Below are 25627 nucleotides of genomic sequence, written 5' to 3'. Positions count from 1 at the left end.
AGCAATGTGAGAGACAGCCGTAACCATGCCTTGAAGGCGGAAGGGCTAGAAGCAGAGGAGAGGCCATACCTGGTGCCGATGTCATTCCGAGCAGCAAGCCTGAAGGTGTAGCCCATGGCTGGACAGAGTTTTGTCAACTTGCAATGCTTCTGGTTCCCAAAGAAACACTGTCTGAAGCCACTATTCCTCTTTCCCTGGAAGAAGAGAGACGAGGACAGCATTATTATCTAGCAGAAGGGGACCCAGTGCACCGCACTCTTAACTTTCCTGTTTATTATCCATTAGCCTTGTCGATTCATTCATTTAAAAATTTTAAAAATTATTGTACAAATAAATGGGGCTTTACTGTGATTTTCCAAATGGATGCAATTAGAAAACCAAATTACATAAGAAAATGACGGAGTATTTGAAACAACTGTTGAAATTTTTAATTTGGGTAAACTAGCAACAGAAGAAGATATGCAGCGAGGGACCCATGTGGCGCATAAACATTGTGGGAGTTCCTTCAGCCAATAGCCTTTAAAGACACCAGACCACTTTGGTCATGGTCTCATGAACTATTAAGTGCAGACAAAAAGTGTGCATGGCCCCTTTTTCTGCTGGATTCGGTTCTAGTTCCCAGCACACACAGAGAACTATGGATTGCTACCCTTACTGTAAATTTATCCACAAATAAATAAACCTTTGTTATACTCCATTCCGGGCTATTGTGGAACTCTTCGGTACTACATATAAAGCCCACACAGATCTGCACCCAGGCCCAGAGCCTTCTGGACTTGCACTTCTAAGAGTTTTGGTTGACAGCATCACAGGGACCACCACTAAGATCCTGGGTGGGTGTCCTGGTCAGTCAAGCATGCGGCAGAGCTGAGGCTCGCCACCTTGGAAGGGGCCTGGTCTTTCTCAGGAGCCCTCACACACCCCAAAGACCCGTCCCTGTGGCGGAACACCAGGCAGGTGTTTGTCTCTTCTGCCTTGGTGGCCCAAAGACTTGACACACACATTACAGTGACCATGAGCTGTTTGTTTATGGATCCCTAAAAGCTGCTCGCAGTCTTTGTCCACATCTGTGTTCTTCCCAGAATAGCTCAACCACTACATATGGAAGATTGGTTGAAAGTATACATATCCCTCCGTCCCTTCCCCGCCTCTCCCCACTTCATTCATTCTAAGTTCTTTATGAATATGTTTCAAGTATGTTGTAATACATTGCTGGCTGGTCAGAGGTTGCAGTCTGCCATAGCCTGGCAGCTTTCTCTAAGCTCAGCAATATGGAACTCCCTCCCTCCCCAGCAAGGCTTCCTGTTCTCTACCTGCCCTTATCTGGAGAATGTCCCTGGGCCTGGAGGACTGACCTTATCTGAAAGCTGTCTCTAACCAGATGCCTGGCTCTAAAGTCAGATTCCTGATTCACCTTGAGCTTGACCCTGGGCACAGATCCCTGCTAAGAAGACTTGCTCTAGTTCTGTTACAGGACCCTTCTGCCACATACAAGCCTTGTGACAGAAGTGTGCTACTTAGCGCAAATGGCTCCCCAGTCCTATATATTCCTTAAACTCTAGAATAAAATTGAGCTGTTTCACCAAAATCTGTCTTGGGAAAGGCTGCCCCCGTTTGTGCTCATGGGCCACATACAAAACCCCTTCTGCGTCTTTACCCTCTCGGACCGATGGCCGAAGGATCAGGAGAGAAGGGGGACCCTCACACAAGTTCTTTTGTGTAAAAAGAAAACCAAGTAAGGTATCGAATTCCCATACATGACTTAGGCTGTAACCCAGCTACTCTGGAGGTTGACAAGTTCAAGGGAGGGTCAAAAGTTTAAGGCCAGCATAAGGAGCTATGGAGACTCTGCCTTAAAATAAAATGGAGAGAGGGGATTGGGAGTGTGCGACAGCAGAATGCTTGCCTAAGTCACTAGACTGAGTGCTCCCGTGGGGCCTTACAGTGCCACAGTTAAGAAAAAGGGTCATTTAAATTGGGCTATAAACACAGACATAGAAAATTCACATACGCAGTTTTCTAGAACAGTATTTCCACACCCAGTGCATATTATCTTATTAATGGACAATGAAAACAAACAAGTAAACACACTAGCCTGGCACGGTGGTGCACACATGCAATCCCAGCGTCATGAGGCACAAGCAAAATAATAAGCATAGTTTGGGGCCAGCCTGGTCTACACACTGAGTTTGAGGTCAGCTAGGTCTATGTAGGAAAACCCTGTAACAGACAAAACAAAACAAGCTCACATATGAACTAACTAACAAATCCACAACAGAGCCAACATCCTCATTGATCCAGAGACCCCAGAAACACATCTGAGACTCTCAAGAGACCTCAGGAACACATCTGGGACTCTCGGAGACCCCAAGAACACATCTGGGACTCTCGGAGACCCCAGGAACACATCTGGGACTCTCCAGTCACGTCCTAAAGCATGAAGCTGGCAGTTTACTTCTAAGCCAATTTAAGCGTCTCTTTTTGGTAAGCAGGCTGTGAGCACAGACTGTGAGAACATATTCTAGGTGACATACAATCAAAGACAAATGCACTGGAGTAGACAGAATAAACACAACAGTGCAGACCACACTGCTTATAACCCAACTGTCCTTATCCCCAAACAAGATGGCACTGTCTTTGACAGAAGCCCCGACAGTACTGAAGATTCAAATTTCATTTTGGCAAGGGTTCAAAATACATTCAGGTTCAACTATGGAGGTACAGGATAAAAAGTGAAGAATCTTGCATCGCGACAGAGCAAAATCGTTGTGCGTTGGTACACTGCTGATGTACACTGACGTTCACTTTGAGTGCTAAGGTTGGTAAAGTAGATTTGTTCATAGGAAAACTTTAAATATCTATTTTCCAAATTATGGCCAGTGTCTGACTATGCCACACGAGCATCCTAGTGTGTCTGTATTCGTTTTAGTAGTCGTTGGATCTGCCTTACTTCTGTCTCTATTGCAGAACTCCAAGTAAACAGCGTGAGAAAGGCAACCCTGCCAATGAAGCTGCTACCATTCCAAACCTTGGCTTCCCCAAGTGCCTCATTTTTCCTTTTTCTATGTTTGGCCTCCATTACCTATTTCTGGTACTTAGAACTACATCCAGTAAATAAAAGAGTCCTTTCCTTAGTAGATATTTTGCTTTAACACATAAAAGTCATATTGTCTATATAAGAGTGGAGAGTTGTCTGCAGGAGACACTAAGTGTTTGCTTTTCAAAGGGGTGTGGCTGTGGTGCTCACTGGAGACCTGGGGATGGAAACGTCCTGTGTCCTTCAAGACATGGCTCTGATTTTAAAAGCCTGATGTCTTTAATATCCAAACTTTTCTTATTTCTTTTTTCTTTTGCATTATGTGTGTTTTTATGTAGTTCTTGTTAAGGTCAGAAGTGGGAGTCAGAGCTGCGAGGCATGGGTGCGGGTGCTGGGACTGACATTCAGGTCTGCAGCAGTTACATGGGTGCGGGTGCTGGGACTGACATTCAGGTCTGCAGCAGTTACATGGGTGCGGGTGCTGGGACTGACATTCAGGTCTGCAGCAGTTATGTGCCTCTAACCACTGGGTTTTCTCTCTCGCCTCCCAGCTTTCATGCAATAGCAACCCTGAGATGTGCTTTGACGCAACTAGAACTTAGGAATATGTAGAAAGATTTAGAGTTGGCTGGACCTTGGAATTGAATTTCAGAAGCAGTATTTGTCAAGTGATTAAACTTTGCAGGGTTAAAGAATCAAACCTTGTTAGAAGTCCCTGAGTATGAAGCAAATCCAAGAGCAGGCAGGCTGTCAAAATATTTCAGACGATAGAGAGGTTTCTGAATAAAGAAAACATTCACGTGTGACAGGTTTCCTACTGAAGAGGTACTGGAAAGAAAAGAAAAACTGACATCCACGAAAGCTATTGCTGTTCCAAGAGGGGCCACCAGGTGAGAGGTTAGAAGGCAGAGATGCAGCAAGACATTGGCCTCGGGAGCAAATGCGGTGGCACACACGTCTTACTGGTCTGTCCACCAGCCTGACTTCTACATGGTGAGGCAAACAGTGTTGAAAATGCAGGAGAAAAAAAGCGAAATCAACAAATACTATTTATAAAAGAGCCCCCCAATAATTCATAGGAGGTTTGGGGAAATGTTAACAAACCAAGTAGGATCCCGGGCTGGTAGCATCTATGAATGAAATACTATTGTTTTCTGTGGGCAGAGGTAGACAGGATTAAAAAAAACCCAGCTAATTCTTAAAGATGGAAAAATTCCTACAAATTGACAGGAAGGACAATATAAATGCTCATGATTTTTAAAAATCAGAAATTAAATCCATAAATCCCTGTCAGTGAAGGTTTACATTGTGTAGATCATGGCTTTTAGATTTAATAGGATTCTAAAAGAAAAAGAAGAAAGAAGAAAGAGACAGGGAGGGAGGTAGAGAGTGAGGGAGAAAGGGGAAAGAGAGAGAAAAAGGGAGGGAGAGAGAGAGAAGCTATGGCATGTTCTCACTTCTAACAAAACCTCACTAAGGTGCCATAGGTTTGCTGAGATGTTTCACCTAGAAAATTTGTGTGTTTGTGTGCATACATGTACAGTTGCACATATCTGAAAACTTTGTGTGTTTGTGTGCATACATGTACAGTTGCACATATCTGAATGTGAGCACAGAGCTGGAGGACAATCTGGGGTGTTGATCCTTGGGCACTGTCCACCCCCTTTAAAGACAGTTTCTCACTGGGTCTCGACCTCACTGACTTGGCTGGGCTCTCTGCCTCCCTACCTCTAGGGCTGTGTATACCATGGCTTTTACATGGTTTGGGGAACTGGATTCAGGTACTTATGCTTACATAGCAAGCATTTAGCCTTCTTACCCAGGCAACGTTTTCCCCATAACCGAAGTCAGCCATTGCAAAGTTCTCGCTACGACGGCGTTAGCAGGAATGGATACTGTCCCTAGGGATTTCAGCCCTGCTCTCATCAATAATCTGGTCAACAACAGGCAGCAGAAGAGCTGTGGCCAGCCAGGCCTAGCTCTGATCGGTCACCCCTGCTGGGCTCTCCATGGTGTGGTGCACAGAGAGTCAGGTCCCCAGCAGCAGGACTGCGGCTTGGTGAACCAGGCATGTTGAACACATGCAGTCTGGAACAGCAGACTGGAAGGCAGGCTCTGTGCTGTCCTTGGTAGAAACTGAATGACAAGTTTATTCCAATTGGAGAAATGAGTAAGAGTAGCCAAGCTCACACCCCTGGTCACTCTGATGCAGACCTGGCTACGAGGCTACTGACTTACTTCGACATGAACTGAAATAACCCCTGCCATGGTCTGACCCGGCTGCGCTGCCAGAGCCTGTGAGTCCCAAAGAAAGGCTGCCTTTCAGGGCTCACTGGCTTGCTTCCGTTCATAAACTGTGGCATGCAGCAATGCGTATTTCCACAGCTCACCCTGAGTTCATTCCAGGGCAGCGTTAATCTTTACTAGAATGTGAGACCATCTTGAGAGCAAACTGGGTGCAGACCAGCCTTGAGGTGTTTCACTTCCAATCTCGGGCCACTTCCTTCTCCGGGTGTCACGATCCCCACCCCCTTGTAGCCCACTGGTACCAGCTCATCACCCAAGGAGGAGCTATTTTCTGAGCAGGGCCCAGATGCTGTCCCCACCCCACAACCTCCTGGTCAAAACTGCTCTCGAGGAAAAGGACTTGGACTTGCCAGCCAGCTGGCTTATGTTCATAGCATCTTCAGACCTTCCCATTCCTGAGATCCCATCCCTGTTCCTTTTTCCTCTTCTTTTGGAAGAAAATGCCACTCAGTTCACCCCCTCAACCCTACATTGTGCTTGTGGAAGCCTGGTCACCATCACAGTATGGCTATGGTCTAACTGGCCTAGGCTGCACACTTCATCTGAACTGGGCAAGCAATTGCTTCTCTCTATCCACATTCTAAAGGAGTCCACCATCTTCAGGGAGAATAGCCTTCTAACAGGACTGAACCCCATGGTCAGCATGTGCCCCCCACCCCCCGTATCCCATTTGGCTGCTTGTAACGTCACACTCTCTGGGGTCCTGCTCTCAGAGGAATGGCAACCACAGGCAGCTTTCTCTGGCTTGGGAAGGTGTTCAAGCATGGATAGGGGTGAGAGAAGGGAGTTCAGGGAGGCGCCTGTGTGGACACACAGCAGAGCAGGACCTACATCTGCAAACTTTGAGGACAGGATGGGTACTCTAGGGACAGAGACCTTTTCCCCAGGGAGTTCAGATGTCTTACTATACACTTCATCTTAAAGTGACATTTGAAGGAGAGATTTTGAGAATTAGACTACATTTTTCTCTTACCCCTTTAGTGCCTATTTAAATATTTCTATCTTTCTAATCTACAGTTAAAAATTAAAGTTGGTTATGAAGTAAGTTTACAGTTTTGGAAAAGTAATTTACCCCCACCCCAAGGAAACGCTTTGCTGAACTGGGGTGTGTCGCCCGAGGAATGGGACACGGGACCCGCTTCTCAGGAGCAGCAGACACTCAAGGGTGGAGTCTGACACCTCCAGAGAGTAGGCACAGCGCCTTTCTTCCTGGGGTGGAGAAGAACCAGGGGTCTCTGTCTTCTCTGTCACTGTGACAGGGTCTCACTTCAGAGTTCTGGTTGGCCTGGGAATTGCGCGTGGGGTGCCCTCTCTGCCTCCTGTGTTCTCTGACTACATTTCTGATACCTGTTTCTCCCGTTCTTCTTTCTCGCCTGGACACACAACAGAAGAGCAGGAGCAGAAAAAACCATTTTGTGTTCAGAAGTCTGTGATCTTTTATCTGACAGCCTGAGGGCATATCGCCTGGGCATCTGGTGCTGTCTGTCAGGACTAAAGCAGTCAAGAGAAGCCTGTGTCACAAAGGAGCTTTTATGCTCTATCTGTGGAAACATAAGGTCATTCTTCAGGCCTCACAGCACAGAGGCATACGTCTCTTAGAACCAAGGTGGGACATACATAGCTTCCAGAATGGTGACAAACGAAGCATCGGCCTCTCTGTAAGGACATTCATGTTGTAATCCATTAATGACCTCTACACCAAAGAACCAAGTTGCTCAGGGGACTCCCACTCAGCCAAAGAGCCCTCCCAGCTGCAACTCAGGATTCCACAGAGCTGACTGCTCAATCCTTACTCCAGGATCTATGAACACAAGCAAGAGCGGGTAGGGCTGGGATGCCGTCATCTGGCAGAGTGCTCTCCTAGCACGCAGAGACCTGGGTCTGATACCCAGCATCACGGAAATGGGGTAATCCCACACATCTGTATCCCTGCACACAGAGACAAAGGCAGGGTATCGGGAGTTTAAAGACAAACTAGTCTACAAAACAAAGTTGAGGCCAGCTTGGGACACACGAATCTCTGTCTCAGAAACAATCAACGAGCTGAAAACTGTGATCACTGTAAGCCACTGTTGGGGTCACCTGTTCTACAGCTCACACTCAGTCATTTGATGGCCCTTGTCTAATTCCAGCAAACTTTAATCAATATCCCCTGCTTGCAGAAGACCGCACGCCTCACCTAACAGGTGTTCTGCTTTTTTCACCCTTGTGGACATGCAAAGCCATCCAATAAAGGTCCTTTAAGATGCCCCCCAAATGACTGCAGATGCTGACATCATCAACCAACTCCCAAACAACAATGATTAACCCGAACTGCCCTGCAGCAACGCCATTACTTCAGCTACAGAATTACAATTTAGATCAAATAAAACTCTTGCTTCCTTCTTTTTTTAAATAGTCCTGAGGGTGGACCCAAAAGGCCCTGGCACAACAGACAAGCGTTGCACTACGGAGCCACATTCCCAGTCCCTGGGTTAAAACTTGTTAGCGGGCGGTGGTGGCGCACGCCTTTAATCCCAGAACTCGGGAGGCAGAGGCAGGCGGATCTCTGTGAGTTCGAGACCAGCCTGGTCTACAAGAGCTAGTTCCAGGACAGGCTCCAAAGCCACAGAGAAACCCTGTCTCGAAAAACCAAAAAAAAAAAAAAAAAAAAAAAAAAAAAAAAAGCAAAAACAAACAAACAAAAAAAAAACCCCAAAAAAAAAAAAAACACAAAAAAACCACTTGTTAGCATGCAATTCCAAGGCTTGAGCACAAATAAAACAGCTTTTCCCAGGACCTCGGCTCCCGAGCCGGCTTCTGGTCGCTGAGAGCACACAATGACAAAGGGTCCAGGAGAAAAGCCACTTTACAGGAGTATCGGCTGGCCTGGAAGCTAGCAGGGAGGTACAAAAAAAAAGTACCTGATGCTCTTTCTAGGACCTGACTAAATAAAATTAAAATTAAAGTTAAAATGTGTTTAAAAACAGCATGTAACTGTTTGTGTTAATTTGTCAAAGAATGTAACAGAAAGATTGAAAACAGTAAAAAATACTTTCTCAAGTAGTTTTTCCTCTGCTGAATATCCTCTGAGCAGCTGTCTTCAGTATGTGGGAAGATGGACTTTCTACAAGGGTTGGCTCCTGCTTCAGGAACTTAACACTTCTGGGCTAATTCTACACACATAATTCACAAGCATCCCAATTAATTCAGGCTCACGTTTGCCTGCCAGAGTAATTCTGTACACTGTGGGGGCTGTGGTGCCCTGGCTAACATTCTCAGTTAGCTTGGCACCACCAGTGCTGGAAGCGAGTATGTTCAACAGAACTGGCACCAGTAGATGAAGCTGGCTGGTATTTTCAATTGCCTTGAAATTAATAGATTAGCAATGTCCCCTGTTTATTTTCCACAGCATATTCATTCTTGGCACACAAGAGTGGGGGGGGGGCGGATGGCTGACTTGGTAAAGCGCCTACCGTGCAAGCAGGAGGACCCAAGCTGTATCCGAGAATCCATGTAAGGAAAAAGGGTGTGGTGGCACACACTCACAATCCAGGGCTTGGGACAGACACACAGATTCCCAGGGCTGCCGGTCCTACTTGTCTCAAAAGCACAAAGCAAACAAGGTAGACAGTACCCGAGGAATGTGACACCTGCCTTCCACACACCTGTACGAACACACACAACTAAGAATGGCTAAGATGAGGGTGCTAGACCCCATGGTAAACCAGCTCTCTCTGGCCACATGTTTGGATCCGTCCCAGGATCAACTCTCTCCACTGTCCTTCTGACATTACTTTCCAAGGTACCTAACTGCCTGCTACGTTAGTTACATGAAGCTGATGGCGTGTCATCTACTTTGACCATGGCTATGTATGGGGTGCAGATGTGGGCCACGTAACTGAGCTGGGCACTCTCTGCAGGAGCCTAGTTTAATATGCTAGAAATGCAACTGAAAATCAAAGAAGTGAGGCTGCCCTGGCCAAATGAACTACTGCCAGGTTCTATGCTATAGTTTAGTCTGCTTATGCATCTATATTTAGATGCTGTTCCAGTACTGGCAGACCCTAGGCAACATCAAAGATAAATATTGGCTTGAGATGTGCTCAGCAAGCTATATACTAGGTGGGGCTCATGAAAGGAACCTGGGGACACTCCATATCTGAGTGGATTTATGTATTTTCTAGCGCTAGACCCCACTCTGCCCTTTCCATGACAAGAAGTGGGGGTGGGGTGGGGTGGTTTGTGGCTACAAACACTGAATAAACAGCTTACATTTAATCCTCAGGAACACTAGATATTCATTTCCCAGGAAAGGCTTGGTTACCTGAAACAGGCAGGGGTGGTCATCAGGTGCCTAGGTTTAGAGAAGCTGACATGGCTTTGCTACACACGTCTCCAGGTCCTGGCACAGTCAAGGGCTTTGAGGACCACTGGAAACGTGTTAAGAATGTTCCAGGGAATGGGGAAGGAAAGGAGCAGCGTGAGTTAACAAAAGCAGCAGTTGCCTGTGGCTGGGGAACGGCTCAGTCTCACAGCACCTGAGGTGGATATGCCTGTAACGTCAGTGTTGGGCGGGTGGTGGCCAGAGGCTACCGGGAGCATGCTGGCCAGTCTAGCTGAACTGGTGATCGCTGAAGTTCAGTGAGAGCCCATGGTTCAAAAGACAAGGTGAAGAGGATGGAGGAAGACATGTGACATCGACCTCCGGCCTCCGCATGTTTACAAAACACACAATGTGTGTGCGGACCAAGAGAGAGACACAGAGAGAGGGAGATAGAGTGATCTGTACAACTGAGACCTGAACTGAAGGACAGTTGGCCTTGGGCCGCCACACAGGCAAGGCTACGGTGGCTGCCCTCCAGCTGGCAGTAAGCATGACAGATACAGTGGACAGAGTAGGAGTTAGGGATCGAGGTATTTGTGATCTCAGGCAGAACCTTCCTTATGAAGTCTGCTTCCCACTCCATAGCCCCATTCTGCACATGCAGTGAATAGAGAGAATCTGCCCCTGGTGCCAAGATCCTAACTGAGGGGGGAGGGTGCTCCTCACCTTTCAACCGTGCTTCTGAGTTCTAAGACTTTTGTGCTGACTAGTTTTATGTCAACTTGGCACAAGCTAGAGTCATCTGAAAGGCAGAAGCCTCAACTGAGAGAATGCCTCCGTAAAATCAGGTTGTAGGCAAACCTGTAGAGCATTTTCTTACTCAGTGATTTATGAGGGGGAGGGTTGTGCCATTGTGGGGGGTGCCATCCCTGGGCAGGTGGTCCTGGGTTATAAAAGAAAGCAGGCTGAGCAGGCCACAAAGAGCAAGCCAGTAAACAGCACTCCTTGGTTTCTGCATCAGCTACGGCATCAGATTCCTGCCCTGACTTCCTTCAATGATGAACAGTGACATGGAAGCCCCAGCAGGACAAGCCCTGTCCTCCCCAATGCTTTGGTCATGGCATTTTGTCACAGTGTGGTCACCTAAGACACCCTTCTTAGCTGAGTTTCTTTATCTGGTTGGAGAAGCCACTCCCTGGCTCTCTGACAGCCCTTGCTGCAGTGGTAAAGGGTAAAACATTGCCATTTTACTTGGTCTAGTAAAGTCTAGCTTGCTGCACTGGAGTTAAGGATCAGCTGTGACAGATGCATGCCCAGTGAGCCCTTGACCCCACTCAAATCCCCATGGGTACAGTCACTGGAAAAGACCCAAGACCACACAGACTTGGATAAGTAATACCTCCCCTGGACATTCTAGCCAGTGCTGTCAGTGAGGAACGGAAACCAGGGTTTCTGATTTTCCTCATGGAGTGAAGGTAGTGTGTCATGCATGTATTCAAGTGTGTGTGTGTGTGTGTGTGTGTGTGTGTGTGTGTGAGAGAGAGAGAGAGAGAGAGAGAGAGAGAGAGAGAGAGAGAGAGAGAGATCATGAGGAGGTGGCTCTTCATATCCTGGTATACCAGGAAGAGAGGGAGATAGACCAGACCTATGGGGAGGTACAAGCATGGAAGGTTCACCACACCTAGTACCTATGTCCACCAGTCAGTCAGGCCTTCAGCCTGGCTCCACAGCCTTTACTACACTGCACATGGGAGAGAAAGTGTTCAAAACAGAAGCCTGTGGAGGCCACTTCAGATTCAAGCCATAGCAAGCTTTACGTGGTTCTGTGGAGCTCAGCATGTCTCTCTGCTTGGTGGCATTGTCCTGACTTGCATCCCTATGACAGCTGTCACTTGACCGGAAGAATCATGTGGAAACCCACTATGACGAGAAGCACTCTGAGAGGTTTTCGACTCCCGAGTCATGCGAGAGACCAGTTGACAACAAATAAGTCACCAAATTCCTCCTGTGGGGCAACTCAGTCCTTCAGTGCGCTTGGGTGCCCAGACCCCCAGAGACATTGAGGAGCTGCTCTGTGAGTCTGTGCAATGCATCTCTGTGGATACAGCAGGCTCTCCCTGACTGGCAGTCCACTCTTACTTCCAGAGCTGCAGGCTCTCTAGTCTGCTGGAAATGCCGATGTGAACATCTGTCTCAGCCAGTTGAGTCACATGTGAGAAGATTCTTGCGAACTTCAATCATCTCAACCCACAGAACTGTTTTTCTGGTTCTTCCACACATCCCAGGCAGAAGCTAAGCCAACAGCACTTGAACATCTATATATGTACGATCTGTCAGCAGCAATCCTGTTTGAACTCCGGGCAGTAGATGGTCTATTCCCAAACAGTTCCTCACAAGTATTTACATGTGGAGGGGTCAGTGCACGGAATTTTCTGTTGCTAAGTCACCTTATCCAGTCCTAATGCAGCAGTACCATCAGACAACACAGGCTATCTTCCCACTGTAGAGACCAAGACTCAGGGATACAACAGATTGCTGAGGTACCGTGACCTACAATCAGACGACACAGACCATAACCTATCCCAATCCAGAACAGTTCTTTTTCACTAGTGAACACAAGCAACAGTCTCAGGAGATCCGCTATCACTCTGGACGATGAGCTGAGTGCCCGCACACACAAGAATGCACATGTGCACACAAGAACGCACACGTGCACACAAGTACGCACACGTGCACACAAGTACGCACACGTGCACAGCAGCGAAGAGCATGACTTACAAGCTGACCTTCCATCAATGCTTCCTTTACAGAACTTTTTTTCCTAAAATAGAAAAAGTTCCTATTCAACCAAAAAATATATAACTTTTTAAATTTCTTTTTTAAGGAGAAAGGCCAGTTCTCCATCCATTTAGAAAGCTTAAGACTGAGAAGGCATGTACCACGTGGGAATCCAAAGGCTCTCACTGCTTTGTTCCCTAACCTAGAGACCTCTATAATCTCCTGGTCTATCATCAGCCACTCCCTGTGGGTTTAAACTTATGGGGTAATCACATTAGCTATTGGAAGATAAATACAAGAAGCTATCCCTAACAATTTCCATGAGTAATTCTAGAGAACTCCCTCCCACCTCCACTACAGGATGCTGGGAGCTCATCAAGCAGAAAGCAACACAGAGGAGCCCAAGGAGGATGGGCACAGACCTCCACAAATTAAAGAGATTCACAGGGTAATCCCCGAACCAGCTCTACTTCCTCTCTCTCACTGACTCCCTTGGGAAGGATGTTTTGTGTTGAGAAAACCAGTGTCTAAACACTATTTGCCTGATGTTTCATAAAATTGCTGAGGGGCCTGGGGAAATGGATCCTTAAGTGACATACGGAGCACAAAAGTGTGAGGACCTGAGCTGGGATCCTTAGAAATCATGAGAAGACCAGGAGCTGCCCTGGGGAGAAGTGGGAGAGGAGCTGACAATCATCCAATAGAGACCCACCCAGACAATGATCTCTGCTGCCAGGCTCCTGCCAGGGAGTCTCCTGAGGGGGTCTCTGGCCAGACACTTATCTGCAAACAGGCAGGGCTAAGTTCTCAAAGTCCAGAGGTCACATGAGTCACAGATGCAGGACCCTTGTTTGGTCAGAAAAAGCCACACTACTTCAAATAATGAAAACCAACCCACATCAAGTGAAAAACTGATGTCACGGCTGAGAAGACAAGGATTCCAGAAGGTTCCATTCTTAGATGTTCATACCCACCACATAGTTGGTTATTCCACATGGATTTAAAAATTGAGGAGCTACCAAGTTAGTTACTAGGGCAGAAAAATGACCCAGTCTTTTGCTGAAGCCTCATGAGTAACTTTCAAGTGAACTCTATGAGGAAGAAATGGCCACAGGCTTGAATAAGAGTTTTCTGGTGCTGCTCTGTCCACTTCGGATCCCCAGTGAGCTCTCCTCTCCCCTGCAGTGCCGAGCTCAAGGCTTGGCTTTATTCCAGAAGACCTCATGGAGAGGCCTGAGACCTGGGCTTCAGGTATCAATACTTCCAAAATGTTTCCTCATTGCCTTATTGGAGATTCTAGACGGAGTTGCCTAGACCATCTAGTTTCCAGGGGCTACAGCCTGGGTTCCAGAGGACACCTTCCCTCCACATTATCACCCTGGGCCCAGTGGAAAACAGAGGGCAGGTGAGCTTCCCCAGTGCAACCTTCTTTGAGACTCATCCATCTTTAAAATGCGTTTTTACACTTGTTTATCGTCTCGGTGTGTGTCTCCGAGTGCGTGCATGTGTGCAAGGCATGCACGTGGAGGTCAGAGGGCACGTGAAGGTATTATCTCCTTCCACCGTGTCAGGTCCAGGGATTGATTCAGACTGTCAGGCTCTGCAGAGAGCACCTACTCCCATGACCTTTTCTTTTTAAAACATTTTTCACCCATCTTATTCTTGGGCAGTGATCTGTTCCTCTCCATACCCCAACTTTTCTCTACACAAGTTTACTTCCAGTCCCTGGACAGCCAAGCCTCTGGGTGTGCGGCTGAGGCAGGCATGGGAGAGGCAACGGGAGGATTGTTTCCTGGGAGGGCTGAGCAGGCAGGGGCTGGCTGCGGCACAATGGCTGTCTCCCAGTCTCTTACACCACCATGCTGCACTAGGGCAGAGACTAGAACAACCCTGCACCAGGTGCACTGGTTCTAGAAACTTCCAGAAGGTTTCAGAAGGGCAGCCAGGGCTTCATATGCTTTCACTTCCTGCAGGTCAGAACCATTTTCCTTCTCTGAACATCAGCTTTGGAACCAGGGCAGGGGCAGCACAGGAATGAGCCTCAAGTGAGCCACTCTGAGGATGGCCGTCGATCCTCTGGTCCATCTAGAAACAACACTACTAGATTATTTTGGTAGGAATTCCACTTCTAAAATGATAAACTGGGCATGGATGAATAAGTTACTACTGTATGTGGTCGCACTGCCATGAACTCCTAGAAACCATTTTTCAACCTTTTTAGGTGGACTGTAGGAGAAACGTGGGGTATAAAACAAAGAGGCAACTGGCTGGAAAAATGAGAAGCCTTTGGCTAGGTTGGCCGTATTTGCATATTATTTACATATGCTCAGAAGTACACAGGAGAAGCACCTGGGAGCCTGCTCAGCTACCAGGGAGGAGGGCTACCTTCCTTATCATTCTTCCCTCACAGTCTGCCATGTGAAGGCAGGAAGGGGTATGCGCCAAGAATGAGTACATGAAGAACACTGAAAACAATCCCTGAATACTCTGATCAGAAAAGGTGAGCACAAATCACCTACTTTGTGACAGCACGGATGCTTGCGAGCTGATGACTGTCCTTGCTGCCACTTCACAAACCGGGTAACTGAAGGCATAAAAGTTGAGCTGCATGCTATGAAGCTGGGACAGAAGGTCCTCCTCCTAGTCTGTGCTCTCTGCGATCGTCTGCTGCCAAGGCTGGTCTGACACCTTACGAGGCTAATGTGAAGCTACAGAGCACAAGGAGAACCCTTGTTGGCCTGTAGGTAGGGGGCAGCCTGGCATCTCCAGCAGAAGTCAGCAGAGCCAACACCAGCAGGAGTGGGAAGGTCGGAGAGGAGAGATAAAGAAGCATCAAGAGGGCAGAGGATGAAGTTAAAAAGGAGGGAGAAAAAAGGAGACCACTCAGGGAAGGGACAAGGCCCCCCCGCTAAGCACTGTAAACTCGTCCACGGTGGGGAGCACACCAACCCTTCCACCGCTGGCTCCTTCAGGGGTCTACCTAGGAGATTTCCACTCAATTTCTCTGACTTTCCCGACCTTAGATTGTCACCGTCCTAAGAAGTCAAACAGCAAAAAGCATGGGACAAAAAGCCACACACAGGGGCTAAAGAGGTGGTTCAGCTGGTACAGTGCCGACAGCATCGTGAAGACCTGAGTGTGATCCCCAGAACCCACGTAAAATTCCAGTGCCACAAGCTTGTGATCTCAGCACTGGGGAGGCAGAGACAAGCGAACCCCTGGGGCTGGAGGGCCAGCCAGGTTAGCCTAGTTGTTGAACCGAACACATGAGATGCCCTGTCTCTACTGGCACACATACAGGGTTATATACACAGCCTGGGGCTATAGCGGGGTTCCATTGGCCACTCAAACCACTTTACAATGGAAATCTTTGGAAAGGCAGAGATTTCACCTATCCCTACCTATCAGGGACTTGTAAGGGTCTAAGGCCACCATGGCAATTATCCTTGGTCACTCAAAGCTGTTAAGATGCAAGCCAAATGCAAATACAGCCTACAGAAAGCAGTGAGATCCCGTGTGTCACTTCAAAAAGTCATCGCTAACTATTTTATGCATCTAAAATGTTCCCTTTATAAGTTGTCCTCACCTGACAAGTCGTGTTTTTGCTCATGCATACATCTGTTTTTCAATCTCTTCGAATTCAAGTCACAAAGACTAGTTAACTTCAACTATTCCCTCCCTCTTTTTTTTTTTTACATTTTCTATTTTTTAAGTCCTTAGGCCCTTTTCCAAACCACAGCAAGGGAGACTGAAGCACCAACTGAATGAATGCAGCCAAGATAAATCTACAGGAACAGACGACCCAAAGAGCCTGCCAGGGGCAAGAACCGGCCATGCACATGATCTCCTGCAGGAGGTTCCGGTGTGGTGTGTGAGTGTGAGGACGGAGAGGCCATGGCACTGGCTCGTGGCAGAGTGGCTTTGAGGACAGCCTCCCTCCATCATGGGCACTGTCCCTGTCACACGATGGTCTAGTCCACAGGGACTCATGTACGACGTGAATGAGACTCCAGGCGCTGTGCCACTCCCAGACAGATATAAGGAAGAACACCATGTCACACAACAAAAAAGAAACTAAGGCATGCTTCCCAAACAGCAGGCTTTGCCTTATCAAAACCGCCCGTGCAGTGGAGAGAACACAACCAACCGCTACTACAAATTAACGCCTGGGGAGGCACTGAGAATTGGGAAGAGGTAAGACCTCGGCTTTCAGTGGCACTGGATGCATAAGAGTAGGTAGATTTATCGCAATGCACAATCAGCTGTGCTGCTGCAATCTAGCTGCTTTTCCATGCCGGCAGCTCCTGAGCAAAACGTCTGTATTGATGTGGCATTTCCTTCGTCTGACACGCCTCAGGGAAGACCAGTATCTTTGAAATGGCATTTTGGATGGATGAATGTAGAAAGATGCTTACCTCATCCCATTCTAAAAGGTAGCTGGTGATTTTTGAACCATTGTCAATTGGAGCCTAAAAAAGAAAATAATAATGAGATTGGAGAAAGCTGCTCAGAGACAAGCTAGCAACATGGTCAAAGACAGTGGCTGTCATGGCTCCATGCTATCCCCTCAGAGAAGGAACCAGCAGCTGCCGCGGGGTCTTGGTAGACAACATTACCTATTAACTTCTACAGCTCAGCTCTAGGAGGGCTCAACCCCGGCAGGCCTCCCGGGACAGTAAAGCACACCCAGTCCTACCCCTACCATGCTCCTGCCCTACCATGCACATGCTACTGTGCACCCTGCGTCCTTGGGGCAAAACTCTGAGGAGTCACTTTAGGTTCAGTGCAACAAGAGACAAAAGGCTGCTGTGCTACAGGACACTGCTTGGAGCTGGGGGCAAGAGCGCTCACGCCTGCCATTCTGGACTTCCCCTCAGAGCTTTGGATTTTTGTTTTGTTCTACTTTTCCTTTAGGTACTTAGGATTAGAGAACCAGCTGTAGAATTAAATACCTCCATCTCCACTCTACCTCCTCCCACCCCACCCTGCACACAAGCGTGCCATAGACACACGCACACACATACACACATAACACACACAGAGAGAGAGACATATGCACACGCACGCGCACACACACATGCACGCGCACACAAATGGAAAGATTACATCCTCTGGATAGACTACCAGAGGGTACTAGCCCTTCACATGTTAGCAAAAAAAAAAAAAAAAAAAAAAAAAAGGCTTCAACATTTCCTGTGCTCAAAAAAGAAAGCTGATACCAGCGTCACTGGGAAGACAAGGTTCAACAAGGCAATGAGCACTCTCTGGGAACGAGTACTTTACAGAGCCTGAGCTATTGGAAGGGGTGACGCCACCCGGTTATCACAGCACTCAGAATAAAAAGTCCTCAGAAGACAGACAAAATAAAGGGCAAACAGTAGGAGCCTATCTTGTCTCAAAAATGTGCTTGGGTTTGGTTCTTTCTCGAAAGAGAGAGAGAGAGATGTGGGCCCAGTGAACTCCACCACACCCTTGCAGTCTGCTTGCCAGTAGTCTGGTGTGATCTGTTTAATATCAACATGGAAATTTCATTTCAAGACTGAAGATCCGCGATGGGTAACGATACATAAATCACCCACGAGTACACCCAAGTTTATAAGAAGCACTCAGCAGATGACAGCTGCTGCTTTATCATCAGGGCTCTGGAAGGGCGAAGGTCCCATCTTCCCCTCCTTCCCTCATTCCTGCTGAGCCAGCGTGCAGGTAAGTGCTGTGAGCTGGGAACTGGTGGTTGGAGCTCTGGTGGGTCTGGGCTGCAGGGCAGGGTAGGGATGTAGGTGAACTTGTAAGTAACTGGCAAAACTTTCAGGAGAATCCAATTCTTTTTTTTTTCTTAGTTTCCAATTCTTAGTTTCTTTCTGGAGTAAAGAACAGGTGGCAGCCTCTTAAATAGACACTGAGCTGAATCCAGGGCCTTCTTATGTTTGCCAATAACTGAATGGAACAGGGTATTTTTGGTCTCCAAGTGACCTCTCTGGAAGCTGCTGGTCCACCTGAGACCTGAATACCACCCGAGCAGAGCAGAGATGTATCAGTGATTCCCAGCTTTAAATCTGTAAGACCCCAGGGTCCCTCTGGTAATCTTCAGATAGCTTTTATTTTTTTCAAAAGAAATAGATTCTAAATCTTTCCTTCAGAAAAGATAGATTTTCATTAACTCACATAAACTTGTTTTTAAATGGATGTGTAATTGCCAAGGAATTAACCAACCATGATGAGCTGTTGGGTGCTAAAACTCTGAAAAGGTGGGAAATCACTGACCTGGATTATCCCTGGAAGCCAGGAAGGAAAATAAAAAAGTTCAGAGTCTAAGCCAGTTGAAATTTTGCCTTTGTCCCAACAACACAGTCAATGTCAGCCACTGACTATGAGCGCATGGCCACACACACCAGGACACAGAAGCCTGGTGACATGTCCGCTGTCACTCGCTACTCTCTCCCGGAACCTCTCACCCCTCCACACTCTGGACCGTGACCCTCCATCATCTCCATCCGCCTGACAGTTTCTAACGACATTTTAAGATATCAAGACAGAGAAATAACGACTGTAGAGGATGTACGGCACAGGTTCACTTTAGAGAAGCGATACACCTAAGATTGCTTGCTAGGCAATGGTTATTTTTAGACAGTACACTGTATGTTATGAGAGCTACTACATGGTTCAGGCTGTTAAAAATAGGAACCCTGATGGAGCTAATGACTAATTAGTGAAAATTAATCAAGTCTTAATGGAGTATAGAACACAATATATTCTGGTAAGCTTTAACTATTAAGTATATCTTCCTAGGAAGAAGCTCCAAGAACTCAAACCTACTTTATCTGTGAACCTTCACACTGCATGCTGAACTTTCCAAGTGACTGTAGGAATGAACTCACGCAGGAGAGTGATGAAACGGAGGTATTTATACCACCCAGGATGCACCGGGAGATCTACCAAGTTCCTGAGAAGGTGCTCATATTGGATTTTGCAGGTCCTTCCTTTACCTCTTCTGCCTCTGCCTGCCACGCAAACGTCCACTTCTGATACATCCTAACTGGTTCATGTGGCGATTACACAGGAACCCGAGTCCCCGCGCTAGCGGGCTGTCTGGAACGGCCGCTGGCTGCCCCACGAGCCTGAGCACGATCTGGGCACTTTACTCACCTTCCACTGCAGGGTGAGAGAACTCCTACTCCTGTGGGCCAGCTTGGGGGGGGAAGGGGCTCTCTGGGGCGCAGCTGTGGGTGGTGAAGCTGACTGGCTCAGAGCAGGACCCCTTGACGGAATCGTACATGGCATAAACCCTGCAAAGGAAGCGGACAGGCAGAATGAGCGTCAACTCATGAGAGCTCTGCTTCCTGGGCTTTCCACAGCAGAGCAGAGTCCTGACACAGGAGCACACCGCGCTCGTGTCCTGTCCTTGCCTAGCTCTGGTCAGTAAGGACAGGGACAATCATCTTATTAGGCACGGCATTCAGCCAGCTCCCACCCAGCCCCACTGCAATGGAGGTAACTCTGCTGACTGGAAAAGACATTATTTGTAAGAGAGTGCAGCCTCACTTCCAAAGTGGCTTCCATATATACACTGTCAAGAGGCGTGGTCTGGCTGTCTAGAAAAGGTGAGAAGTGCACTAGCTAGGAGCTGTCGGATCAGAGTTCATAGGCTGCAGAGAATGCACGGAAGAACAGGGTAGACTCCTCAGCACTACTCAGAGCACCGTGGACATCTAAATACAAATACGGACGCGTTTCCCGAGAAACCTGTGGGCCACTGCCAAATGCACCTCTCTGCAATTCAACAGAGACAACATTCCAGAACAGTCCATCCACATGCATATTTAATGCCCACGCACAGCACCGAGGCTAATGATTTTCTCTCTGCACTCTGAAGCACTTGACTCAGCATTCAATGTATGTGCCTGATTTTAGCAAAAATGCTAAGCACAAATGTAGACCCGATCCTAAAAGGCAATCTAAGAACCCATCTTGTATTTGTGTTGTTTGCCTTCTGGGAGGACATCACAGCATATGAGACAAAGAAATAATAACAACTATGAGACTGCTCCCTGCCCAGCTGAGAAAAGGTTCCTCTGTGCATACAGTAGAAGATGACCAGGATAACACAAAACCAGACTGCAGTGACCCACCAAGATCAGGTCCACATGTCAGGATAGACTTTAATAAACAATACATTACAGACATGGTGGGGTTCAAGCTTAAACTCTATGTCACAATGATCCAATTCAAGTTGTAAGGTTGTGACTAGACCAGGATACGTGTGTGGGGGGAGCTGGTGTCTTTAAATATCAGTACCTATGGTTTAGGATTTAGATGAAGATCACCACATAGGAGACAGTCAGATGCTATGTATCCCCAATCCCTGGTCACAGCACCTGAGCACTAGAGTGCAGGCCTGATTCCTGCATGAAGGAGGTGAAGTGGGATGACCCTGAGTTCCAAGGTGCCTTGAGCTACTAACCTAGTCAGTCTTCTGTCAATGTAACACAAGCTAGAGTCATCTGAAGAAAGGGAACCTCGTGGAGAAAATCCCATCATCGGACTGACTTGCAGACAAGCCTGTGGGACGTTAGCCTGCCTGATGACTACTGTAGGAGGGTCCCATTGCTTAAAAATCAAAGTTCACGGTGGGCAGTACCATTCCTGGGTAGGTGGTCCCTAGATGGTATAGGAAAACAGGCTGAGCAAGCCAGGAGTGCAAACTATAGACGTGTTTTCTCCATGGCCTCTGCTTCAGTTCCCCCCATCTCCAGGTTACTGTCTCGACTTTCTGCCTTGACTTCCCTCAGTGTGGCCTAAGAGTTTTAACCTCAGGCAGGGTGTGGTGGTGCGTGCCTTTAACCCCAGCACTCCAGGGGCGGAGACAGACAGATTTTTGAGTTCAAGACCAAATTTCAGGATAGCTGGGATGACACCCACTCTCTGAAAACAGTGGAAAGCTGAAATAAACTCCTTGTTTTCAAAGTAGTTTTTGGTCATGATGTTTTATCACATCAATAGAAACCAACAAATTACAAAATGAGTTCTAGACTAGCCTATGCTGTATAGCAAGACTATGGCCTATGCTGTAGAGTAAGACTATAGTCTTGCTATAGTACAGTAAGATGCACAAACAAAATATAAGGAAAGAAGACAGGCCATCAACATGAATCTACATGTAGATCTAACTATATGTCACTGTCACCTTCCTGGAAACTCAGAGAACAGGGACACCTCAGTCATCTAAAGTGAGTACGGCACACTCCACAGGTCACAAAATGACCCCAATACAGTCGTGAGGACCTAAAGGAAACTATGGAGTTAAAGAAGTTTGAGTTCCACTAACCAAATAACACATTCAGGCTACATCTGAATTTTCGTAACAACAAACTTTAAAGAAATTAAACCCTTCGTTTTTAGGACAACTAAGGAAAAATGAGAAATCTTCGAGTTTTGAAGATACTAAGAATCACTATTGTGTTTTAAGTGGCATGTGATGATGGTGACATTATTTTAAAATGAAATACATAATATCTAATATTGACTTCAGGATATACAATAAAACAGAGTTTGGCAGAAAAAGAACCCGAAGGCACAAGTAAAAGTCTGAGGTGGTTATATGCACCACATGAAGCCATGCCGCTCATCTGTAACTGGGCGGCTGCTAAATTCGGTGGGTGGACCCTGGTGGGAGAGTGTGCACTCAGCATGTATGGTGCCCTGGGCTCAATCTCCAGCAAACCCCTCTCCAAAAGGGGACAGCTGTTTACTTGAGTGACTTTACACATACAAGCTGATTAGCAAGAAAAACGAGGTTAATTTTAAAGCATACTATTAATGTGCTGTAGACAGTAAAAATTGATAAATTATCTAACCACATCAGGATTACTTATTAATTAAAACTGTTCAACAAATAAACAGTAACTAATTATAACTGTAACAGTGGCTTGCTACATTCTTATCCATGATGTCTAGAAAAAGTGAAATCTTTGAAAATGATGTATATACTAAATATTCCAGGGGCCAGCAAGATGGCTCAGTGGCTAAAGGACTTGCCGCCAAGCCTGACGACCTGAGTTTGAGCCCTGGAACTCATGTCATAGCGAGAACCCATTCCTGCAAGCTGCCCTCTGATCTCCACGCGCAACCTTCCCCCAAATAAATAAATAGATTAAACAGATTAACAATCTGATATGTTTTCCCTAATATCCTGTAACGGGAAGATCTAGAGCACAGGATAATTTCTCGGGTTAAATAAATCACCTGGATTTTCCTTTGCACTTAATCCCCCAAACCAGAACATTTTCCTGCTTAACTGATTTGTGTTGGGGTTCCACAGGGTTCCATGTCAATACCAGGCAAACACTTAAGAAGCAGGTGCTCCAAGAATTTTACCAACAGGCTCGTAGCTCCTTTTTACACGTCTGGGTCATCCTAAGAGCCAGAGTCTCCCAGAAGCAGAACCTACTTCATAACTTCACTCTGGGCTGACCAACTAGGTTTTTAGAAATGGTTCAGCACATCATTTTTTTTCTGGGAATTGTCACCCCATTATGTCACTTCTGGGCACACTGCTACACTGGTGACTGAGGAGTGCCGCCGAGTTTGTCGTGGGCTTGCTGTCTATTCTGTCATTCAAATTCCCGGCGGGGCTACTACTGACAGAAATAGTAGTTCCTGTTTTTGAAACAAAGCTGGAATATATTTTTTAAAGGCTTTCATATAGATTAAAGCACAGGCAGAAGAAAGGGGGCAAGGACAGCAATGACAGCGGCTCACGCCCTGCAGTCGGCACAGGCGTCTCAAGAGACAGTCTCTAAGGTCTGGGTACTAGGTTCACACAGTACAAACCATCTTAACACCATGTTAACTATAACCCTGACAACTGAAGGATGAAGACACTCCTCTGAGCAATGCCTGGAGCATGCGTTTGTAGATCGTTAAATGCTTATTTACAGAAGTGTGTGTGTGTGTGTGTGTGTGTGTGTGTGTGTAGTCAAGCATGAGTACTTACAATGGTATTTACATGATTTTCTTCTTTCCTTTAAAATACCGTGTGTAGAGGTACATGTGTGTGCAGGTGCACATGTGTGTGAGTATTTCCATAGAGAGCAGCACAAGCTTGGGCATCTCTTCTCTGGAATGCTGTCTACTTTTACCTTCCAGTCTCTCCTAGGCTGCGGCTCACCCATTAGGGGGGTAGGCTAGCAGGGAGTCCCAGGGACCAGGCTTCTCAGCACTGACACTGCAACCACGTGCTGCGGTGGCTGGCTGTTCAATGTGTGCTTCAGGATCTCCCTTACTGACAGAAACATCGTTCCACAGAACAAAACAAAGCCAGATATTCTTCCTTGTACTTTAACATATAATCTCAGTGTTTTTGTTTCCCCTTCTCTTCAAATTCCCTCAAAAACTATACTAGATCTTAATTTAATGGTATATGTTTTAATATAAAACATGTAACAAATTAGTATATGTCTAATGAAAGCACTAATTATACCTTGATAATTATAAATTGATTCTTTTTAAATGTTACATCAGTTAATTAAAATTATTATTTTAATAAAACTTTAAGAAAAGACCTAAGTTTTATAAATCAATGCATCATTACATAAAGATATTTTGCTTCAATTATAATAGTAATAGAAACATCATGGTGGAACAGATTTGCAGAAATACCACATGTATGTTTATAAAAAATGAGAAAGAAGAAAACTTTTTTAAACTTGAAATGAGTTTGTATATAATTTTCCACATGGCCCATGGTTCAGATGGCAATGCTAATAAAAACAACACATGATTGACAGCATGGCCTAGAGGATGTCCTGGTCCCAGGAAACCCCACTAATTGGCGGCAGTTTGTGCTGGGATTCCAGAGAGGAACTCCCTACTTAAAAACCAAGCTAGCCGGGCGGTGGTGGCGCACGCCTTTAATCCCAGCACTCGGGAGGCAGAGGCAGGAGGATCTCTGAGTTCGAGGCCAGCCTGGTCTACAAGAGCTAGTTCCAGGACAGGCTCTAGAAACTACAGGGAAACCCTGTCTCAAAAAACCAAAAAAAAAAAAAACAAGCTTCCTGTAGCCTCTCAGTCCTCACGCAGGGTGAGAGAGCTGAAAGCGAGGAAAAGCACTATGCGCAGAGACAGCAGACAATCTTGGGAAGGATAAAACCAAGAAGCAAAATCACAGGAAACCTGAGGCAGAGGACGAGAGCCAGTGAGGAGAGATGGGAACAGAATGGACAAAGTGCAAGGATAAACGAAAATATCACAACGAGGCCCATTATTCTGCACACTGAAACTGAATGAAATCTATGCCCTGGCAATGCTGAAGCAGGCATGGGCAGCCCATATATGGCAGTTCTGTTGTACTTGTCTGTATTGGGTTTCATGGTCTAAGTTGATGAGGACGACTGACCAGGTCCTCAAGAGGGCACCAGATCTCATTACAGATGGTCGGAAGCTACCATGTGGTTGCTGGGAATTAAACTCAGGACCTTTAGAAGAGCAGGCAGTGATGGAGTCCGCACATTAACTCCAGGAAGTTTCATCATTAAAGACACAGTAACAAGAAAGTCTACAAGTAACTTCAGCACATAATTTAGGAACAAAATACTGATGTGCCAAGATTTCTGTAGGTCTCAATGGAAACTGTAATAGTAAGAACTGGAAAGAGGGGGCACTGTGTAAACTGGGCATCGTGGCTCACACCTGCAATCCCAGCACTTGGGAAGCGGAGGCTGGAAGAGCAGAAGTTCAGGTCATCCCTGGCTACAGAGGCCCTCCCTCCAAACAACAAACAAAACAGCAGAAGCAGCGCTGGGTCCTCAAAGCTGCTATGCCTGTGTACAGAAAGTGAACAAACTCCCACGAGGGAGGAGCCATGGCTCTGGCCCCACCCCCACGAGGGAGGAGGCATTCAACACCAGCTTTCAGAAGGGCATGGGAGGTATGGTGGCGCCCTGGGCTCCGCAGCTACTTCCAGGGCTGGGTCCTAACTCACCTCACGTGGTAATCTGTGGCAGGCCTGAGATCTTTCAGGTTACATTCCAATTCTTCTCCACTGCAACAACAAAGTATTTGTTAGTTTAATACTGGTCTCAAAGGCACAGTAGCTTTGGGACTGGGTTTCACGGTTATTAGTCAACAGAAGCTTAAGTGCTGCTAAGTTCGCATTCACCAAAACCCAGAAACAAACCTTATCTGGTGGTTGTAAGGTTTTGTTG

At 46.7% G+C, this 25627-nt stretch overlaps 1 protein-coding gene across 1 annotated transcript in view; it reads right to left on the bottom strand.

Moving 5' to 3' along the window:
• Positions 1-25627, bottom strand: part of Fndc3b (fibronectin type III domain containing 3B) — a 301266-nt gene that overhangs the window by 62861 nt on the left and 212778 nt on the right. The window contains 5 exon segments of the mRNA XM_038347774.2: positions 70-194; positions 16844-16897; positions 19572-19622; positions 19624-19711; positions 25405-25464. Coding sequence (XP_038203702.1) covers positions 70-194; positions 16844-16897; positions 19572-19622; positions 19624-19711; positions 25405-25464 — 378 coding nt within the window.

The sequence above is a fragment of the Arvicola amphibius genome, chromosome 11 (assembly GCF_903992535.2).
Source record: "Arvicola amphibius chromosome 11, mArvAmp1.2, whole genome shotgun sequence".
Classification (NCBI taxonomy): Eukaryota; Metazoa; Chordata; class Mammalia; order Rodentia; family Cricetidae; genus Arvicola; species Arvicola amphibius.
This window is presented reverse-complemented; position numbering and strand designations above follow the sequence as displayed.